At 40.7% G+C, this 23,405-nt stretch overlaps 1 protein-coding gene across 1 annotated transcript in view; it reads left to right on the top strand.

Annotated features, from left to right (window-relative positions):
- LOC105709154 (probable glucose sensor protein SLC5A4) overlaps positions 1–21,788 on the top strand; it is a 41,264-nt gene extending 19,476 nt beyond the window's left edge. Inside the window, exons 8-14 of the mRNA XM_064367937.1 lie at positions 3,620–3,755; positions 6,015–6,122; positions 8,474–8,624; positions 12,024–12,192; positions 13,378–13,593; positions 17,116–17,218; positions 19,440–21,788. Coding sequence (XP_064224007.1) covers positions 3,620–3,755; positions 6,015–6,122; positions 8,474–8,624; positions 12,024–12,192; positions 13,378–13,593; positions 17,116–17,218; positions 19,440–19,651 — 1,095 coding nt within the window. The 3' untranslated portion in view covers positions 19,652–21,788. The remainder of the gene's footprint in view (positions 1–3,619; positions 3,756–6,014; positions 6,123–8,473; positions 8,625–12,023; positions 12,193–13,377; positions 13,594–17,115; positions 17,219–19,439) is intronic.
- Positions 21,789–23,405: the final 1,617 nt, after the last annotated feature.

Genomic DNA, 23,405 nt, shown 5'->3' with positions numbered 1-23,405 from the left:
CCCTAACTTTTATTTTTTAAATTTTTTTTTGAGACAGAGTCTTGCTCTGTTGCCAGGTGCCAGGCTGGAGTGCGGTGGCACAATCTCAGCTCACTGCAACCTCTGCCTCCCGGGTTCAAGCAATTCTCCTGCTCCAGCCTCCCGAGTAGCTGGGACTACAGGTGTGCACCACCATGTCCAGCTAATTTTTGTATTTTTTAGTAGAAATGGGGTTTTGCCATGTTGGCCAGGATGATCTCGATCTCTTGACCTCCTGATTCTGCCTGCCTCAGCCTCCCAAAGTGCTGGGATTACAGGCATGAGCCACCGTGCCTGGCTCTGAAGTCATTCTTGATCCTTTGCATATGACCGTGTCTTTCTCTCTGGAAGCTGGCCGTTGCTCAGTCCTCAGTATTCTGAAATTTCCCCACAATGCACTATTGTGTGGATCTATAATTGTGAGTTTGCTTAGTCTGTTAATTTATATCTTGGATAATTTGAGGGTATTCTTTCTATGATTTCTTTCATTTTCTTTTCCTTTTGAGACCTTCTCTGTTTGGGTGTCAGTCTTCCTCAGCTAGTTCTCTGCTGTCCTCATCTTTTCTTCCTATTTTCCATCTCTTGGTCTTTTTGTTCTATCTTCTAGGAGGCTTTCTCCACTTTATCCTGGACTTTTTCTGCCTTTGCGTTTACAACTTCAACAATGTTACCTTTTTTTTTGTCTGTTTTCTGAGTATTCTTTTTTATATCACCTAAGTTTTTGTTTTTTGAAGTTTCCTTCTTCCTGAAGAATCTCTGTCAATGTCAAGCTCATAATTTCACAATCTTTAGCCTGGTGTGAATCAGTGGTCAGAGTTTTATTTTTCTCTATGTAATGAGTTTACCAAAATATCTACCAAAGAATGCATAATGTCATCATTCACATGTGGAACCATCTTTATCATGTATATTTCCTCTCTGACTCCCTAGCTTGCCTCCTGCAAGTGGCCTCACCTTCCCCTTAGATCTGATGCTGGTCCTGCTCAACTGCTGACAGGGCTCCCCTGCTCACCTGTGACTTGTGCTGTACCTCTACCACCTTTGTCTAAAAATGCTGTCTGCTCCCTCAGCACCAAATGATACCACTGCTATCCTTAATGGATTGCTTCTCCAAAGAGAATTATGCAGAAAAAGACATCTCTATTTTCTGACAATCCTTGAGAAGAAAAATACCAAGAGGTTATGACATTATGGGTAGACATCCCACTTTGCTACAAAATTCTTAGTTAAGAGATTGCATAATGTAAGTAGGAATTCTGAAGTTCTCTGCATTATTTTTTCCAGGACATTCATATTGGATTAATAACCAGGTGAGGGTTCAGAATATTCTGAAGAAATCTAGAAATCAATGTCTCAGTGTTTTCTTCCAATGGCTGCTTGACCCTGGTGTTTCCATGACAACTAGCTTGACTTGCCAAGGAGGTAATTGCCCCGTAACAATAGGGAGATACTAATGATGCCTACGATATGAAAGACATGAATTAAACCACAACTTATGGTGGTGTCAGCAGTGACAGCTTTGTACCTGGCACATTACTTGCTGTTGTCAAGCAATAGGAACTCACTGCCTGATGCACGAGAAGCCAATACTGTAACACTGTGTTTTTGATGAAAGTAAAGCTTTTTATCACAAGTAGACTTACCAGCAGACAGGAGTCAAGCTCAAATCTGTCTCTTGCTGGTTTCAAGGCAGTATTTTTATTTAAAAAGGTTCAAAGAGTGGATTCTGAGATTAGCAGGTGATTGGTGGAAGGAAAGGGAAGGTCTGGAAAGACCTTGGGCATGTCCAGTTATCTTTTCATGCTACTTTGTGGGTTGCATGTGCAAATTCAGGAGGAGTTCATATGAAACATGCAGTGGAAATTCAGGCTGTTACCTCAGCAACCTTGCTCTGCACAGACTTCAGCTGGCCATTTTGTTCCCAGCCGATTTCAGCCATTTTTTTCTTGATCTCACAAGTGGATGGAGTTTCAGTGTTTCTAAAAGTTGTTTCCTTTTTTTTTTTTCTTTTTTGAGACATAGTCTCTTGCTCTGTCACCCAGGCTGGAGTACAGTGGTGCAATCTCGGCTTACTGCAGCCACCACCTTCCTGGTTCAAGTGATTCTCCTGCCTCAGCCTCCCGAGTAGCTGGGATTACAGGTGCGCATCACCACACCTGGCTAGTTTTTGTATTTTCAGTAGGAACGGGGTTTCCCCATGTTGGCCAGGCTTGTCTTGAACTCTTGACCTCAGGTGATCCACTCACCTCAGCCTCCCAAAGTGCTGAGATTACAGGCGTGAGCCTCTGCACCCGGCCAAGTTGTTTTTTTTTTGTTGTTGTTGTTGTTATTTGCTATCCTGTAGGCTTAAGAATTTAGTCACTGTTTCTTTAATTCTTTGGGGCATGGTTTCACTACTGTTGTTGCATTGAAGCCTTGGAACTGTAGATATATTTTAACAGTAGCTAATGTGTATTGATTTCTGTGTACCAAGGGTCTTACATACATCATACCAAATATTAAGAAAGTCCTGCAACACATAACCATATTTTCGAGATGACAAACCTGAGACTCACAGAGCTCAACTACTATGCAAAAGGAATCAAGATTCAAACCCTGATCATAACTCCAAAGCACATTATTAGACACTGATCATTACACATTCTATACATGTATTAAAATACCACACGTACCCCCAAAATATGATAAACTATGATATATATAATACATAAAGATTTATATATACATATATATTATAGTTGTATATGTATCATATATAGATATCTATATATAGTTACATATATATCATATACATATATACTATAGTTGTTTATATATAATATTTTGGGGGGTACATGTGATATTTTGATGCATGTATACATGCAGTTACTCTCAGCTGATTCAGAAATTTCTATATTCTCAAACAACCTGATTCCAAGATCAGGTACACAATAGAATGCATGTATACAATGTATAATGATCAAATCAGGGTTATGTTCATTACCTCAAATCTTAATCTTTTCATTGTGTTAACATTACAGTTCTTCTCTTCCAGCTATTTTGAAATATTTAATCAATTATCATTAACTGTAGTCACACTATTTTACTATGAAACACTAGAGTGCACTTCTTCTAACTATTTGTTTGTACCTGTGAACCAACTTCTTTTTATGCCCTGCCTCCCTTTCCCAGCCTCTGGCAACCACCATTGTATTCTTTACCTCCATAAGATCTACTTGTTTAGCTCCCACATGAGTGAGAATGTGCGGTATTTGTCTTTCTGTGCCTGGTTTATTTCACTTAATGTAATGACCTCCAGTTCCATCCATGTTACACTAAATGACAGGACTTCATTGTTATGTATGGCTGAATGGTTTTGCATTGTGTATTATGCACATTTTCTTTATCCATTCATCTGCTGATGGACACTCAGGTTGATTCCATATGTTGGCTGTTGTGAGTAGTGCTGCAATGAACACAGGAGTGCAGATAGCTCTTTGGTATACTGATCCACATCAATTCTTATTGTAACAAACACTGGAAAGGGTGAATGATTCCAAGGCTCACTACCTTTGAAATCATCCCCGGGTTGTTTCATGAGTGTGTCACGTTTTCCTGGCAGGTCATTGTGCAGCGCTGCCTGTGTGGCAAGGACATGTCTCACGTGAAGGCTGCTTGCATCATGTGTGCTTACCTGAAGCTGCTGCCCATGTTCCTCATGGTGATGCCGGGGATGATCAGCCGCATTCTGTACACAGGTGAGCCCTGAATCTGTATATTCTCTCCTTTTTCTGCTTGAATTCTGAGAAGTCAAAATGTCATAAAACATTGAGAAAATCCATTCTGGATGGGAGTAAAAGCAGAATTCCAGGTGAAGGGAACAGCTTTGTTAGCAGTTGGAGGCAGGAAAATTTGGCACATTGGACATTCTATTCCTTTATTCTTTCCATACCATCTGCCTGTCTGGTAGACATTTGAGTCTGTGAGTTCTGTTTTCATGAGATGCTTAGATTTAAGGAAGCCCAGAGAATATGGCAAAATGACACTGCAGGATGAGGTGGAACTGGGTTAATTTGAGTCAAGTGAGTTGTACTGGCTGAATTTGGTGACATCTCTGACTGAGAAGGTCTTGGTCTCTCTGAGAAAACTGGAGAACTGAATCAATTTTCACTGCTTTGGAATCAGGTTGAGGGTATGTAAATTTCTGACTCAGCTGAGAATAACGGCTAGTGTTGAAAATCTTCCTTTAAAAAATTCGACTTCCTTTCTTTATTATGAAAAGTGAAGGAAATATAACCAAACTTTCTTGGCTAATCAAGGACTCATTTTTATTGGGGTAATCCATCAGATAACACTGAATCCACTTCATGTTTTCTGAACTGGACATCAGTTGATTTCCCTGAAATCTTGTTAAGTGAACATCACCTCTTATTGCAGCTTTGTAATGTTCATAAGAGTAAAGACTGCTCACACCTGGCTGAGGTGTGACCATTCTTTTTTTTTATTTTTTATTGCATTTTAGGTTTTGGGGTACATGTGAAGAACATGTAAGATTGTTGCATAGGTACACACATGGCAGTGTGATTTGCTGCCTTCCTCCCCTTCACCTATATCTGGCATTTCTCCCCATGCTCTCTCTCCCCAACTCCCCACCCCCTGCTGTCCCTCCCCTATTTCCCCCCGACAGACCCCAGTGTGTGATGCTCCCCTCCCTGTGTCCATGTGTTCCCATTGTTCAACAGCCACCTATGAGTGAGAACATGCGGTGTTTGATTTTCTGTTCTTGTGTCAGTTTGCTGAGAATGATGGTTTCCAGGTTCATCCATGTCCCTACAAAGGACACGAACTCATTGTTTTTGATGGCTGCATAATATTCCATGCTGTATATGTGCCACATTTTCCCTGTCCAGTCTATCATCGATGGGCATTTGGGTTGGCTCCTCTTTACTCTTATAAACATAGGCTGAGGCAGGAGAATCACTCGAGGCCAGGACTCTGAGACTAGCTTGAGCAATACAGCAAGATCCTATCTCTAAAAAAATAAAATAAAATAAAATATCTGAGCATAGTGGTGTGTTCCTGTGGTCCTAGCTGCTTGGGAGGCCGAGGCAGGAGGATTGCTTGAGCCCAGGAGTTCAAGACTACAGTGAACTATGATTGCACCATTTCACTATAGCTTGGGTGACAGAGTAAGACCCCATCTCTTAAAAAAAAAAGTCTAAGTATCTAACTAGTGGGAAATGGCCAAAGAAATTTTGCTGTGCACCTCCTTTATGGAAACAGGAGACTGAAGAGTATCTCAAAACTTGGGAAAATACTGAGGTTACGATATTAAATATAAAAAGAAACTTGCAAAATAATGTCTCAGCAACTACAATAGTTATACAAAAAAGACACTGCTCTATGGAAAAGGATTAGGAAGGAATGAAAAGAAGCTGCTATGCTGAGATGTTATTATTCTGGGTGATTCTTTATCAATTCTTCCTGTCTGTGGTCTTGATGTCTTTTAAGCAAAAATAAGAAACCATCAAGGTATTGTGCAACTGCCACAGAGGTGAGGCATCATCACACATGGTACAGTCATCCAACTGACCATCACAAGTGATGCCTCTTCTTAGATGCAGGTGAAAGATACTAGGCTAAATTGTGACTGCACACAGGACCTAACTTTCTGTTGTTGCCAATCTCTGGAGTTCTGTGTTTCTGTAAGAATTTCTTCTTTTGCTGTTTTCCCGGAGGATGGGGTCCACTCCCTCTCTTTGCTCAACTGCTCTTGCTAGGCCACACCAAGGGAGCCCCTGTCCCATAGGTCAGTGCAAGAGGCTATAGGGATGAGATACTTGGGGTTGTGTTCTATAGAGGGACCAGATCTATGGTATGGAGTTCAAAGTTGAATCTCCAGTTTCCAGGCAAATGTCTTTTCTTCCTTATAATCTTACAACTTTTCTCTTTGCTTAGTGGTTATTGGTTGTGCCTATTTGGGCCTCACTGGACTTGCTTCTGAATCCCTTCCTCAGATAACGTAGCATGTGTGGTACCTTCTGAATGCGTGAAACACTGTGGTGTTGAGGTCGGCTGCACTAACTATGCATACCCAACGATGGTGCTGGAACTGATGCCCCAAGGTAGGAAAATGTCCCTTCTGGGAAAGCCCCGAGGAAGGGTTGTGGTACAATTCTTCTACCTTCCATTAATTCAATCCAACTCATCAGACTCTTTCTTGAGCACCTTCCACAGGCTACCAGCCCTGTGCTAGGCCTGAAAATTTCAGAGATGAAACAGGTACAATTACTGTTATAAAAATTCTTACTCCTTCAGATTCCAGACTGTCTTCTTTTTTTTTTTTTTTTTTTTTTTTTTTAATTGCATTTTAGGTTTTGGGGTACATGTGAATAACATGCAAGGTTGTTGCACTGGTGCACACGTGGCAGTATGATTTGCTGCCTCCCTCCCCTTCACCTATATCTGGCATTACTCCCCATGCTATCCCTCCCCAACTCCCCACCCCCCCACTATCCCCCCTCCCCCCCAACAGACCCCCGTGTATAGTGCTTCCCTCCCTGTGTCCATGTGTTCTCCTTGTTCAACACCCGCCTATGAGTGAGAACATGTGGTGTTTGATTTTGTGTTCTTGTGTCAGTTTGCTGAGAATGACGGTTTCCAGGTTCATCCATGTCCCTACGAAGGATGTGAACTCCTCCTTTTTAATGGCTGCATAATATTCCATGGTGTATATGTGCCACATTTTTCCTGTCCAGTCTATCATCGATGGGCATTTGGGCTGGTTCCAGGTCTTTGCTATTGTAAACTGTGCTGCAATGAACATTCGTGTGCATGTGTCCTTATAGTAGAACGATTTATAATCCTTTGGATATATGCCCAGTAATGGGATTGCTGGGTCAAATGGAGATTCCAGACTGTCTTCTGAGGCAACAAAGAACAGTTAAATAATCCATTTGTCAATAAAAGAGTTGCGTAAGTCATAAACTTATAAACACAAGGCCTAGAGGTGAACTATTTATCCTGCTTTTTCAGGGCTTGTGATAATCAAATAATAGATCTCAATCTATTTAATCTGCAACTATGTATTGAGTGCCTACTAAGTGCCAGGAAATGCTTTGGTGCTAATAAAACATCAGTGGAGTAGGCATAAAGTCCCCTACCTCTTGGAATTCACAATCTACTAGTGTGAGATAGAAAACAAATCACACATATGAAATATGCAAATAATTAGGATGCCAGAAGGTGATCATTGCTATGGTGAACAGAAATGGAACAGGGTACTGAGCTCAGGACTTGACCAGGTGATCTCGTACCTTAAGCTCATCAAGAGCTGGCTACGCTTCTGCTACCTTCCTCAACCCTGACACACGGGAGGGAGGGAGGGACCAGAGGCCCAGAAGCATGACACCACATACTCCCCATTCACACTCTGTCCTGGGAGGCTTAGGGCCATTACTAATGGGCAGAGGGAACTGGAGGATGAAGTTCCCATTATGGCTCAAAACTCTTGGCTTTGCCACTCCAAAGACTTCTTTAGCATAACCACCTATTGGATTTCTTCCTCTCCAGTTCTTTTAAGTTTTCAGGAAGCCAAGATTCCCTACCCTAAGAAAGATGGTGTGATGTTGTTTCTTCTCTTCTAAAACTAGGTTCCAGTAGATGATCTCTAAGTTCATGTTTAGGACTAAAATTATTTTTGCTTTAATCTGTCTCCTCAAGCATTTATTTTTTGAGTTGCAAACATTTCAGTTACACTCTTTAAGTAACTTTAGAATGTACAATTAAGTTATTATTATTATTATTATTATTTTGAGACGGAGTTTCACTCTTGTTACCTAGACTGGAGTGCAATGGCGCAATCTTGGCTCACCGCAACCTCCGCCTCCTGGGTTCAGGCAATTCTCCTGCCTCAGCCTCCTGAGTAGCTGGGATTACAGGCACGCGCCACCATGCCCAGCTAATTTTTTGTATTAGTGGAGACAGGGTTTCACCATGTTGACCAGGATGGTCTCGATCTCTTGACCTCGTGATCCACCCGCCTCGGCCTCCCAAAGTGCTGGGATAATTAAGTTATTATTGATATAGTCACCCAGTTGTGCTATCAAATAGCAGGTCTTACTCTCTTTTATTTGTACCCATTAACCATTCCCACTGCCACCTCTAGTCCCCCTCTACCCTTCCCAACCTCTAGTAACCATCCTTCTACTCTCTATATCCATGAGTTCATTTTTGATTTTTAGATGGCACAAGTAAATGAGAACATGTAATGTTTGTCTTTCTGTGGCTGACTTCATTATACTGGATTATTCTCAGGTGACCAGGAAATATGCAGGAAATTCCACACGCTGATAAGTATTGAGAAGGACATCAGTTAACCAATGTCCTAGATGATGCTTTTATCTTTGAACACTCTCTGGTTTAGCAAGGCAGTGTCCAGCTGCTAACCAGTGCTTGTACTCCTTCCTGGCTCCAGGACTACGAGGCCTGATGCTTTCGGTCATGCTGGCCTCTCTCATGAGCTCCCTGACCTCCATCTTCAACAGTGCCAGCACCCTCTTCACCATTGACCTCTACACCAAGGTGCGGAAGCAAGCATCAGAGAAAGAGCTCCTGATGGTTGGACGGTGAGTGAACCCTGGTTCCCACCTAGAATCCTTTGAAGAAGTATGCAGAAGTGAACCTAGAGTTCCCTTGCCTTTGGCTTTGGTGAAAGTAATCGTAGCGTCTCAGGGGAGAAGAGACATTGGAGTACACTGAATTCAAGTGAGCACTTTCCAGACATGAAAATCCAAACCATTCCTTTAAATGAAATAATCAATTTTTCAGTCTTTCAAATGCTTTTCATGGGCCCTTATTTTTTCCCCTCCTCACATAACTCCCTGATCAACATCTTCAAAACACTCCACCAGTGTTTTAATGGGGTATAAAATTCCGACCTACTCATAGGTAAATGCACTGTGTCTACCAGTTTAAATGAAATAATCATTCCTTTAAATGAAATAATCAGTTTTTCAGTCTTTCAAATGCTTTTCATGGGCCCTTATTTCTTCCTCTCCTCACATAACCCCCTGAATCAACATCTTCACAAAACTCTACCAGTGTTTTAATGGGGTGTAAAATTCCCACCTACTCTGATAGGGAAACGCACTGTCTCTAGCAGTTTCCATGTATATCACATGGAGGTCATGGATTAGGTCCTCCACACATGAACACAGAGGAGTTTATCAGTTGCATTCATTAATGACTGGGCTGTGTTACAAAGGAACAGGGAAGGGACTCATTCCAAGAGGACACTTAAGAGAGTTAAGTCAACCCAAGGGATCCTGAGCAGTCTGGGGGCCCTGAAGATAGTGGGAGTTAGAAGAAAACAAGGTGAAAAATGGGTACCAGAGTCTCCTTTTTCCCTTTCACAATTTTCGAGTAGACCCTATATTGTTATAGCATTTTTTTTTTTGAGATAAAGTTTCACTCTTGTTGCCCAGGCTGGAGTGCAATGGTGTGCTCCCAGCTCACTGCAACCTCCACCTCCCAGGTTCAAGACAATCTCCTGCCTCAGCCTCCTGAGTAACTGGGATTACAGGTGCCTGCCACCACACCTAGCTAATTTTTTTGCATTTTTAGTAACGACAGGGTTTCACCATGTTGGCCAGGCTGGTCTCAAATTCCTGACCTCAGGTGATCCATCCACCTTGGCCTCCCAAAGTTTACAGGCATGAGCCACCACACCTGGCCCATCATAGCATTTTGTAAAATGTTCTTAAAAATCAAAGTACAACACACATACAGAAAACAGTTAACATATGGATGCACAGCTCAGAGAGGTGTTGCAAAATGAGGACCCATATAACCATCAAGTCAAGACATGAAAATTACCAGCACCCAGAAGTTCTTCTTGGGCCACATCATTTCGAAGTTAACCACTGTGACTGGTGATGCTATAGTTTAGTCTTTTCCAACTTCAGGCTATTATATATAGAATAAGTCAATTTGTATCCCTTGAAATATGTCTTTTTTTTTTTTTTTAATATGGAGTCTTGCTCTGTCGCCAGGCTGGAGTGCAGTGGCGCAATCTCGGCTTACTGCAACCCCTGCCTCCTGGGTTCAAGCGATTCTCCTGCCTTCGCCTCCCCAAGAGCTGGGATTACAGGCATGCACCAACACACCCAGCTAATTTTTGTATTTTTAGTATAGATGGGGTTTCACCATGTTGGCCAGGATGGTCTCGATCTCTTGACCTCGTGGTCCGCCCACCTCAGCCTCCCAAAGTGCTGGGATTATAGGCTTGAGCCACCACAGTTGACCAAAGTATGGCTTCTTTTGCTCATGTTATGTTTGCAACATTCAGCCGTGTTGCTATGTGTAGCTGTAGTGTAATCATTTTATTTCTCTGTGGTGTTCCACTGTACTAAGATATCAGAATGTGTCTAAAGAAACTGACATCAAGAGAAGCTGACCAACTATTTAAAAGATTGTGCTTTGTTGGTGACAGTAACAATAGCTTTAGTAAATTAAACACTTGGGGAAAAACCCAAGGGCCTCACTTGGCCCAGAGCTTGACTCTGGACCAATGCTGCAGGAGAGGGAGTACAGGAAGGCAGGAGTGTACCTGAGTAGAACACCTGGTTGGTGTTCAGGAGGCCCAAGATGCAGCCATGCCACTGATAGGTATATGGTCTTGGACACACGTCCTCCTTAAATGATAAAGTAATGACTTTTCCATGAAAAACACATATGTTTTTAAAATTCCTACCTCATGGAATGTATGCCTTTGTCAGGAAGATAGACAATAAAGGTATGCTACCTCAGGTGACCAGAAACGATAGAAAGACAATTAGAGCAGGAAGAAAGGACTGAAGCAACCAAATCCAGGTAATCAGGGAGTCCTCTCTGAGGAGGTGGCATTTGAGCAGAGGCTGCAGGAAGTGTGGGAGTGAGCCCCATAGTGCTCTGGGGAAGGAACAGTGAGGGCTGCATTCCTCCCATAGTAACGTTTGTGATATGTTTGAGAACAACCAGGAGTGAAGTCCGTCCATAAGAAGCCAATGGGAGAGTACAGAACAGGGTCAGAGGCGCCTGGAGGCAAGGGGAGGTCATGCAGGACTATTTATAAAGTCATAACGAGACTTGGAATTTTATTCTGTATGTGGTAGGAAACAACTGGAACTGAGTGCGTTGGGGAGCATGTGATTTGCTTTTCAATGGTGATAAAAACTAACAACAGTAAGTGTAATTTATCGAATCCTTACTATGGTTTAGGCATTATGCTATGACTTCCCATGTTTTATTACAGTCAGTTGTTACAAGGATGAATGATTTTGTACCATTTAAGTGAGACATTTGTGCTTCAGAACTCCTTCACCCCGCAACTGCTTCTCTGTTTCCTGTGAGCAGTGAGAGATGAATGGCCTTTTAGGCACAGTCTACTAAATTATGTTGGTTCATTTATTCATACAACAGACACAGACAACCCTGGAGTTTAGAAGGTGAAGAAGTCATGCTCCCTGGACAACAGGAGCCTTTAACACGCTTTTTACCTGCTGTAGTACTCAAGTAGCAAAATGTACAAGTTAGCATTTCTTGCCAATTCACTCAGCATTCTGAGATAGAATATGCAAACCAACTTTGCTCCCTGCAAGCTAGGAAAGGAACAAAAGTGGAAGTCTGCTTTATCATACGAATAACTGCTGGTTAATAGAAATAGTGTGGTATTTATTTCCGATTGATATACTACATGTGGTGCATTGGAGTTATTCATCAGTTGCTGATATTTTAACTACTTTATGAATAGATATTTAATCTCATAGATGATACTATTATGATCAATTATAGACAAGTAATTGCTTTACTGGCATTTTACTAAAAGATCACCATTAAGCACAGCATGGGTTTATGTATGGTGAAGCACCTTGATTTTGTTTGGAAAATCAATGAAGGGCAACAAGAGTGAACTCTAGAACTAAAGCACAATGAAAGTGCCCGTAATGCTTTTGTTTAATGTTTAAATTATGTTGTTTTCCTCCCAGGCTATTCCTTCTTCTGTTAAGTGTTGCGAGCATTGTGTGGGTCCCATTGGTACAAGTATCTCAAAATGGACAACTAATCCATTACACAGAATCAATTTCTAGCTACCTTGGGCCTCCAGTTGCAGCTGTCTATGTACTTGCCATCTTCTGTAAAAGAGTCAATGAACAGGTAAGTGAAAACTGGAAAAAATTTTCCCTGTTGGAGTGAGAAAAAAGTTGTTTATTTCTCTGGGGTATCAAAATACATTCTTTCTACCCTATTTATACAAGTCATGGCCCATCTTAATTTCAGTTGAGATCAGCCACAATTCCTGATCCTTACTAAAGTATAAAAATAGGGCGCACATTCATAGTACAGTCTTTATATGTTTCTTACAAAATATTATGTACACACATGCTGCAGAGTTGAGGAACATGTTTGGGAGACAGACTGCCAGGGCCCAATCATGGCTATACCACCTGATAGTATTATAATCATAAGCAAATTACTTGAATTGAGACTCAAATTACTTGAGTCTCTTTAAAATGAAGATAATGATAGCACCTTTCCCGTGAGATTGTTGTGAGGATTAAGCGAAATAAAATATGTGAAATTCTTAGAAGAAAACCTACCACACTAGTAAGAATTCAAAATGTGTTCATTGCTATTGTGATATATGTAATTAATTGATTATTGTGGATCACGTACCCTTAATCTTTTCATTGTTCCTCAGTACTAGCCTTACTATTATGATTTTCAGATGAGGAAAAGGTGAAGAGGGATTAGTATCTATGTGTTTTGCACATGTTACTTAATAAGTGGGATCTCGGGATTCAGGCTTAGATCTTCCTCCATCCAAAGCTCATACCATTAATCTCCATGCAGTACGGCTTTTCTAAAATATAACATCCTGAACAGAGGAACAGGGACACATGTTTCCACCCCCATCAACTTCTTACAGAAATAAATTATCAAGCACTTCATAGAACTCTCAAAACTACCTAATATCAGCTCCGGAAATTGTGTAACATAATTGATCCTTCTTATTTTATCAAATAAATCACAAGTGTTTTGATCTAACTATAAAACAAAAGACAAGGAAAACTTCAGCTTGGGTCAGTGTAGACCGTAGTATCCTGGTATTGGAGAATCAACAATCGTGCAGTGGTATGTGCCGTTCAGGACCATGGAAAGCAGCATCCAACTAAGAAGCACATGTATTTGCAACTTTCTCGACTTTGGTAACCTTGTGCCCAAGGTTAGACATTTGCTGGTCCTTAGCTGAGAAAGCAGGCAGGACTATAATTATGACTTACTTGAATGAGCTTCTCATATTTTCTAAACACTCTGATTTTCTTCTTGCTTCTTTTGCAGGGAGCATTCTGGGGTCTAATGGTTGGCCTTGTGATGGGCCTCATTCGTATGATCACGGAATTTGCTTATGGAACAGGGAGTTGCTTGGCTGCCAGTAACTGTCCCAAGATTATCTGTGGAGTGCATTACCTGTACTTTTCCATCATTCTCTTCTTTGCGTCCATGCTGGTCATTCTGGGAATTTCCCTCTTAACAAAACCCATTCCTGATGTACATGTGAGTGATGAGTAATGGATATAAGCTCATTTTAAAATAAGAGTTCTGGCCAGACACGGTGGCTCGCGCCTGTAATCCCACACTTTGGGAGGCTGAGGCGGGCAGATCACAGGGTCAGGAGTCTGAGACCAGCCTGGCCAACATGATGAAACCCTGTCTCTAAAGATACAAAAAATTAGCCAGGCATGGTGGCGGATGTCTGTAATCCCAGCTACTTGGGAGACTGAGGCAGGAGAATCACTTGAACCCAGGAGGCGGAGGTTGCAGTGAGCTGAGATTGCACCATTGCACTCCAGCCTGGGCGACAGGGCAAGACTCCGTCTCAAATAATAATAATAATAATAATAATAATAATAATAATAATAAAATGAGTTCTTTGGCTTTTATTTTATGAGTGTATGAGTTCCAGGAAATGTATTCGTTGCACCTCTAGAACTAGAAGAACCCTAAGAAATTATCTTTCTGTCATTTAAATAAAGAACAATTTGCACCTAGTATGTGCAAAGCACTAGTGAATTAAACAGAAATTAGAAAATGGACATTATATTTTGTAAACTTCACAGTGTAGTTGGGAAGTAAATCTACAATATTGTCATAGGACACTAGGAAGAGAATAATTAGTGTTTCCTAAGATACTGGGAAAGACTTCACGGCAGAGCTGTCATCTGGGCTGTGCCTGTTTGGGACAATAGGATTTCATATACAGCATGGACACTGATTAGCACAGAGATGGAGGGAAAGTACGTGCCACCAGGGGGCAGGAAAAGAAAGGATAGATAGTAAGATGTACTTTTGCCTTTCAACTTGGCAAAAATGTTTAATATGAATAATATTTAATGTTAGTGCTTAATATTACTGTTGTGGGAAAATTCCCACAGTCCAATACTGTTGGAGAGTACATAGTATAATTTTATAATTTATAGTAGAGCAATTGGGCAGTATTTATCCATTTTTTAATTATTATACCTTATGAATCAACAATCTCAGTTTTAGGAGCTTATTGTATACAAATACTTGTGCAAGTAGGAAAAATATGTGTATAAGGATTTTCTCTGCAGAAGTTTTCAAATAGGAAATAACTGGGAGAAAATCCAAATTTCATCATGAAGGGAATGAGTACATAATCACAATCAACTGAATGTTGTGCAACTGTTTAGAAACACGAGGGAGCTCTACTATTTGCCTTGAAAACAATGTTCATAATATGGTTAAGTGGAAAAAAATATGCAGAATAATAATGAATATTAGCACTTTCTGAAATAAAACACATGTAGGCATATAGATGTTTGTCTAAGCATAGAAAAAAAATCTTAGAGCATACTCACCTAAGATTTTCAACAAGAGGCATCTCAGCGAGTGGGGAGACACTATAGGGGCTCGGCAAATACTAATTATTTTTAAAGTATAAATACTACTTATTTGCTAATATTGTTTAAGTTGTTTGCATTTATGACTAACCGTGTAGCTTTTATGTATTTTGTATTTATCACTCATAATTTTGGAAGCAATGCTTGTTTATATATTTTCTTGAGAAGTGGCCAGTAGATTACACGTGGATGGGAAACTTGAAATACAGCACAGTTCAAAATGTTTTACCAAGGACACGTCACAGAAATTCCTAAATATTTACACTGAATATTGAGAGTTAGATGAAAGAACGCTAGAAAACATATCATAGTTTTAAAATAAATGTATAGGTTAAATTCTTATTTGCCAATGGAAATAGCCGATTTCATTACTAATTTTTAGGAAACAAATATTGTCTGAAGGACCAATGAGACCATTTCTATAATTTATGTTTATGTTTCATTAACATGCTGTGAGGTGTAACTTTCAGAATGGACTGGTAAATATCATGGTTATTTCAGAAAAAGTCATCAAGAGTGTTGTGAACCTAGCCTAAAAGTGCAGAAATGAGATATACCAGGATGATAGTCTTTCAGCAAAACTAGAAATTACTCAATGCAAATTAAACAGAAATTGAAGGACTTCCAAGAATAGAGTTTTTAACAAAGAAAGTGGATCTAATACAAGAAATCCTGTGAATAAGAGCTTATGAAGATATGATTAGGAATCTTAGTGAGGAGGTGAAGGCACATGTTATGTCAATAAAACCAATTACAAATTCTAGTAAATTTGTACAAGAAAGTCATGAGCCAAATTAAAATGAGGTATAAATTAGAATGATAGATTATAAATGTTTAAAACCCATTGAATAGGCCAGGTGCAGTGGCTCACACCAGTCATCCCAGCACTTTGGGAGGCTGAGGCTGGTGGATCACCTGAGGTCAGGAGTTTGAGACCAGCCTGGCCAACACAGTGAAACCCTGACTCTACTAAAAATAAAAAATTAGCCGGGTGTGGTGGCAGTCGCCTGTAATCCCATCTGCCTGGGAGGGTGAGGCAGGAGAATTGCTTGAGCCCAGGAGGCGGAGGTTGCAGTGAGCTGAGATCATGCCATTGCACTCCAGCTGGGCAACAAGATAGAGACTCTGTCTCAAAAAAAAAAGATGCTTGCAGCAATTTCCTTAGAATGACCCAGGGCTGGTATTTACTTGTGTCCAATTGGTACATACAGCATCAATTCAATTTTCAAAATTTTTTTTTTGAGGCAAGAGTCTTGCTTTGTCGCCAGGCACCAGGCTGGAGTGCAGTGGTGTGATCTCGGCTCACTGCAACCTCCGCCTCCCGAGTTCAAGCAATTCTCCTGCCTCAGCCTCCTAAATAGCTGGGACTACAGGCACATACCACCACACCCAGCTAATTTTTGTATTTTAGTGGAGATGGGGTTTCACTATGTTGGCCAGGATGGTCTCAATCTCTTGACCTTGGGATCCGCCTGCCTCAGCCTCCCAAAGTACTGGGATTACAGGCGTGAGCCACCGTGCCTGGCCTATTTTCAAATTTTTAAATCAACATATAGACTGGGCATGGAAATCTTAATATATTTACAGAAAATAATAAAATTTATATAAAGCATAATAGTTAAAAATAATGGTATAGCTGACAGAAGTTTGGAGGTGGGTTAGGAAAAGGGATATGTAAGGGTACTAATTCCATCTGGAATTCAAGAATAGTACATAGATACTAGCCAAATATGATGGATCCAGAAGAACTTAAACAGACAGTTTGAAAGTTATAAAAGCAATCACTAGATAAACTGAAGGAAATAATGATGTAGCTAATAACAGTTGGATGTTAAGGACAATGAGTGAAGCTGGGGTATAGTGTAGGTTTGCTAAATCTTCAACTTCGTTGAAATTACAAATCCAGAAGTAGGTATTTTTAAGTATATCATTTGAGGTTCTGATTAGCAACCAGAAGAATTAAAAACAGAAATAATTTAAAATAGTTAGCGTGTTTTGGTGAGTGAGTGTGGTAGGCGGCCTTTTCTTTGTGATCTATATTCTCCTGTGTGTTTTGATGTTTTTAAAAACCGGTCAATAGACAGAGGTACCATTCCAGAATATTATGGTAAACATCTGCCTATTACTAATGTACTTTTGTATGGTTTCTGTTCAGCTGTACCGCCTGTGCTGGGCTCTTCGCAACAGTACAGAGGAACGAATCGATATAGATGCAGAAGAGAAAAGTCAGAAAGAAACAGAGGATGGTGTTGATGAAGGTAGTATTTGGTTTACATTTAGTTTTCATGTAGGAACTCTGCACATGCTTAATGGTTTTCTTTTACTGTCATTAAATTTAGCTTCTGAAAAAGCTGTTAGATTTATGACAAACTGAAACTTTAAATTTTTACCTTTCTAACAACCAAGACAGCATATTAAATCCATCTATTCATCTGCCTCTCCACTGGCCTGTCCGCCCATCATCCATCCATAGTTACTGAGATGATGATCAGTTACAAACTCATCTGTTCCTAGTTAGATTAAGTGGTCAATCTTGATTGACTGTAACTAAGCATCTAGCCCCACCTTCTCTCCAACTTTATTTCTCAGTATTTTCTCTAACATACCCTCCATTCCAGGCAGGCAGGTTTCTTCACTTTTCCCCACATGCGCCAACATTCCTAGAATATGTCTATCTCCTTTCCAAGAGAAGAAAAAATGTTTATTCTTTAAAACTAAGTTCTAATCTCACTTCCTTCATGAAAATTTCTCCATCATTCATCCCCATGACTCTGATTACCTAGTATCGTTTAAAGCACAGAGAAGGCTTAGCACTTCACAACACGTTGTTTTAAACTGAACAATTCTTTTGTCTGTTTTGGTTTGGTTCCTTCAAAGCGAAGGAAGAGTCGGTGCCTTCTGTTCCTTCTGATTTTTTATATTAGTGTTCCCGAGTATGACTGGTCTATCATTTTCTGGTTTGGTACTGAGTCTTTGGTTTTGGTATTAAGATCACAGAGTTATCGCAGAATAAATCAGAAATTAGCCCATTTTTCAATTTCATGAAAACATTTCAGTACGATTGAAATAATGTTGCCATTGTATTTTGGTATTTTGCCAATAATACCATTAAGGCTCTCTCTCTCTGTGTGTGTGTGTGTGTGTGTGTGTGAGAGAGAGAGAGAGAGAGAGGGAGAGAGTGAGAGAGAGAGAGAGAGAGAGAGAGAGACAGAGGGGCATACTTCTTAATTATTAAATTTATAAAACTAGAGTTTTCATTTCTTCATTAATTGGTTTTGGAAGATTATATATTATTCTAGGATTGTGTACATCTAGTGCACATTTTAAATATATTGGCATAAAGTTATTCATAGTGTCCACTTACCCATCTATGCTGCTTCTATAGTTGTGTTATCCTTTTAATCCCTAGTGTATTTTTGTGATTTCTTTTTTCTTAATAAATCTTACTAAAGATTTGTCTAGCTTACTTTTCTCAAAGAACGAACTTCTGACTTTGTCATCTCTCTATTCTTCTTTTCTATTTCATCCCTTCTGTTTTTATTTGTATATTTGTATTCCCTTCCATTTATATTATTTGGGTTTATTCTCTTAATTTATCAAGTTGGATATTAACTCATTCATTTCCAGTAAATCTGGAAATTTGATTTTTCTTTTTTTTTTTTTCTAATATAAATAACTCAGGCCACATACATTTCCCTCAAAGTAATACTGTTTTGAATCTCACTGCTTTTAATTTGTATAATTTTCATTATCATTTGTTTTTAAGTATCTTACACTTTATGATTTTTATAAACATTTGAGTTTAGAAGTATTAAATTTTCCAATGCTGTAACAGATAGTGATACACATGAGTCTCCTTGTATTTTTGCCAGTATAAGTTGGGGATAGATTGTGTGGAGTTTGGTTGATAGTAAAAGGGTTCATGCCTATACAATTTTGCAATACGCTAACCCCCCTTCATAGGGAATTTGCTTTCCTAGCAACAATATAGAAGAGTGCCTGTTTCCACACAAACTCACTAATGTAGTATGTTGTGAAACCTCTGAATTTGTGCCACTGAGAGATAGTAGTATAGGTTTAGTTTAAATTTCTCTTTTTGATTGAGTTTGAGAACCATGTGTCTTTTTTTCTTTCAACTGTTTATTCAGCTCTTTAATATGTTGACATGGGGTGTTGAAAGCCTTTTCTTACCTATTTTTAGAAACCCACTATATATTAGAGATATTAAAACCTTTATAATAGAATTTGCAAATGCTTACCCCCATTTTTTCATTTGTTTTTACTTTACTTACTGAACTTCATGCTATAAAAAGTTGCCTGTTTTACATAATTAAATTTATCTACGTTTTTTCAGGGATTCCCCTAACACTCCCAGGTGATTGTAATAATTTTTTACAGTCATCTGTACTACATTTACAAGGATTTCTAGTTCCTTTGTGATCTAGATCTTGTGTGATGATTTGCTTATCTTTGTTCCAGATTATCCTGAGCAATCACGTGGATGCCTCAAGAAGGCTTATGACTTGTTCTGTGGTTTGCAGAAGGGACCCAAGCTAACCAAGGAGGAGGAGGAAGCCCTGAGCAAGAAGCTCACAGACACGTCTGAGAGGCCCTTGTGGAGGACAGTAGTAAATATCAATGCCATCCTCCTTCTAGCTGTGGTGGTCTTTATTCACGGCTACTATGCCTGAATTCTATCCAAGCCACTAGAATAATGAATAATTCTTAGTAATGAAGCAAAGGATAATTTTAGTGAAGCAAAGGATAATTTTCATTTTATAGTATGTGTGTGGCAAAAAAAAAAGAGCAGTTGGTAATTTTATCCAATGAGATGACTATAGACTTGATATTTCACTTTTGTTCTTCCTTTGTGTCATTACAAAGAGATGATAATTTATAAAACTATAAAGTGACCCATAAATGTGTAAACAAGACACACAGGTCTAAATTCTATTTTTCCGGCTTTATTGAGGTATAGTTAACAAATGAAAATTGTTTATATTTAGGATGTACAACGTGATGATTTGATATATGTATACATTCTGAAACAAGAACCACAATTGAGTTAACACATCTATCGCCTCACATGGTTACCGTTTCTGTTTGTGTGGTGAGAACAACTGATAGACTATCAGCAATTTTCAAGCAAACAATACAGTATTATTAGCTATAGTCACCATGCTGTCCTTTAGACCCTCAGAATATATTCATCTTATGAGTGAAAGTTTGTACTCTTTGACTAATACGTCTCTACTTACCCCACCCCATACCCCAGGCAGCCATCATCTACTCTCTGCTTCTGTGAGTTCAACTTTTCATTGCAGCACTGTTCACAACAGCTAAAATACTGAAACAACCTTAGTGTGCTGTGATGGATGAATGATAATGAAAATGTGGTGTATATACATAATGTAATACTATTCAGCCATAAAAAAGAAGAAAATTCTGTCAATTGCAATAATGTGGATGAACCTGCGGGACATTATGCTAAATGAAATAAGCCAGACACAGAAAGACAAATGCTATGGGATCTCACTTATATGTGAAGGCTTAAAAACACAATGACCTGGTTATTTGTTCTTAACCTGGTGTGCTGCAGGGGCAGAGCCCTCATGGAAAACCTCTGCTAGGGCAGTGTGGAAGGGAAATGTGAGGTGGGAGCCCACACTGTGGCACTGCCTAGTGGAGGTGTGAGAAGAGGGCCACCATCCTCCAGACCCCAGAGTGGTAGATCCACCAACAGCTTGCACCGTGCACCTGGAAAAGCTTAAGACACTCAACACCAGCCCGTGAAAGCAGCCAGGAGCAGGGCTGTACCCCGCCAAAGCCACAGGAGTGGAGCTACCCAACACCATGGGACTCTACCTCTTGCATCAGTGTGACCTGGATGTGAGACATGGAGTCAAAGATCATTTTGGAACCTCAAGGTTTAATGACTGCCCTACTGAATTTCAGACTTGCATGGGGCCTGTAGTTCCTTTACTTTGGCCCATTTGTCTCGTTTGGAATGGGTATATTTACCCAGTGCCTGTTCCCCCACTGTATCTAGAAAGTAACTAATTTGTTTTTGATTTTACAGGCTCATAGGCAGAAAGGACTTGCCTCATCTCAGATGAGACTTTGGATTTGGACTTTTGAGATAATGCTGGAATGAGTTAAGACTTTGGGGGACTGTTGGAGGGGCATGTTTCTAAATGTGAGGACATGAGATTTGGGAGGGGCCAGGTGTGGAATTACATGGTTTGGCTGTATCTCCACCCAAATCTCATTTTGAATCCTAGTTCCATAATTGCCATTTTTTGAGGGAGAGACCCAGTGGGAAGTAATTGAATCATGGGGGCAGTGTTCTCGATAGTGAGTTCTCATGGGATCTGATCTTCTTTTCCTTAGACGAAGTCTTGCTCTGTTGCTCAGGCTGGAGTGCAATGGCGCACTCTTAACTCACCACAACTTCCACCTCCCGGGTCCAAGCGATTCTCCTGCCTCAGCCTCCTGAGCAGCAGGCACCCGCCACCACGCCTGGCTAATTTTTGTATTTTTAGTAGAGACGAGGTTTCACCATGTTGTTTAGGCTGGTCTCGAACTCTTGACCTCGTTGTGATCTGCCCATCTTGGCCTCCCAAAGTGCTGGGACTACAGGCGTGAGCCACCGCGCCCAGCCGGGATCAGGTGGTTTTATAAGGGGCTCCCCCGCCACCTTCACTCTGCGCTTTTCCTTGCTGCTGCCATGTGAAAAAGGGTGTATTTGTTTCCCCTTCCTCCGTAATTGTTTCTTGAGGCCTTCCGAGCTATGCTGAACTGTGAGCCAATTAAACCTACTTCCTTTATAAATTACACAGTCTTGGGTATGTCTTTATTAGCAGTGTGAGAACAGGCTAATACACCAGGCAAACTGCCCTACCACATACTTGCTTTCTGAAGTTTCCAGAAATTTCCATTTGAAAAGAATGCCTCTTCCAACTCTGCCTCACCTAGTAACCTCCTCATCTACACAACAGTGACTTCTCCTATGAAGCAACCTTCACCTCAGTGTGTGTGTCCTTGGAATACACAATGTCTTCATAGAGAGGACACAAAAATCACCAATCATAGGAGAAAAAGGTAATATATCAGACTACATCAAAATTAAAAATTTCTAGCTAGATCGATCCAAGATGGCCGCTTAGGAGGAACTCGGGAATGCAGCTCCGAGAGAAAACACAGAGGGTGAGTGGACGCTGTATTTCCAGACTGATTTTTACTGCCCACAGACCAGGAGACTCACAGGCAGAGGAGCCACACGGGTCGCCAGCGCCGCTGGTTTGAATGGCGCAGCCGCTGGGCCGGCACCCTGAGGCAACGGCTCACTGTACAGAGTGAGAGAGTCTGAGTCCCTTATAAGCCAACAAGGGGAGCTGAAACGGGGAGCCAGGCCAGCACCACGAATCTCAGAGCCGCGGCTTTAGCCAACGCAGCGGCTCCGGAGGCAGAGCAGATGAGACGGTGTCCCCTCTTACCCAGCAAGAAGACCTGAAACAGGGAGTGAAGACAGGAGATTCCCGAGCAAAAAAAAAAGCGCCACTGCAAACACAACTGAACCCGGGACGGTCCAGCTCTGTGGAGGAGGGGCGTTCTCCATAGGCACCCTGCTGTTCCCAGGGCAATCTACCAAGGCAACCCGCCACTACAGAGACTCCGTCACTACAGGGGCGGGCCAACATAGCGGAAGCAGTTCTAACTACACCCAGAAGTTCACACGGAAGCTGGGTGGAGCCCACAGCAGCTTAGCAAAGCCTCTGCAGGCTGAGTGTGACTAGGCTGCCACCTTGTGGGCAGGGAAAACAGCAACCGCACAGGGGAACATCATAAAACCATAACTCCCTGGGACAGCACACCTGGGGGGAAGAGCAGGGGGTTTATGAGTTCTGCCACTGCAGACTTAAAATTACCAAAATCAGAAAGACAACAACTACAAAGTCATCAGGTGGATAAATCCACAACGATGGGAACAAACCAGCGCAAAAAGGATGAAAACACCCAAAACCAGAACACTTCTCCTCCTACAAGGGATCACAACTCCTCACCAGCAAGGGAACAAGACTGGATGGAGAATGAGTGTGATGAAATGACAGAACCAGCTTTCAGAAAGTGGATAATAAGAAACTTCCGTGAGCTAAAAGAACATGTTCTAACCCAATGCAAAGAAACTAAGAACCTTGAAAAAAGACTTGACGAAATGCTAACAAGAATGGACAACTTAGAGAGGAATATGAGCGAATTGATGGAGCTGAAAAACACAACACGAGAACTTCGTGAAGCATGCACAAGTTTCAACAGCCGAATTGACCAAGCAGAAGAAAGGATATCAGAAGTCGAAGATCAATTCAATGAAATAAAACGAGAAGGCAAGATTAGAGAAAACAGGGTAAAAAGGAATGAACAAAGTCAACAAGAAATATGGGACTA

This window comes from Aotus nancymaae, unplaced genomic scaffold (genome assembly GCF_030222135.1).
Source record: "Aotus nancymaae isolate 86718 unplaced genomic scaffold, 86718_ANA_hifiasm-v0.15.2.pri h1tg000076l, whole genome shotgun sequence".
Taxonomy (NCBI): Eukaryota; Metazoa; Chordata; class Mammalia; order Primates; family Aotidae; genus Aotus; species Aotus nancymaae.
This window is presented reverse-complemented; position numbering and strand designations above follow the sequence as displayed.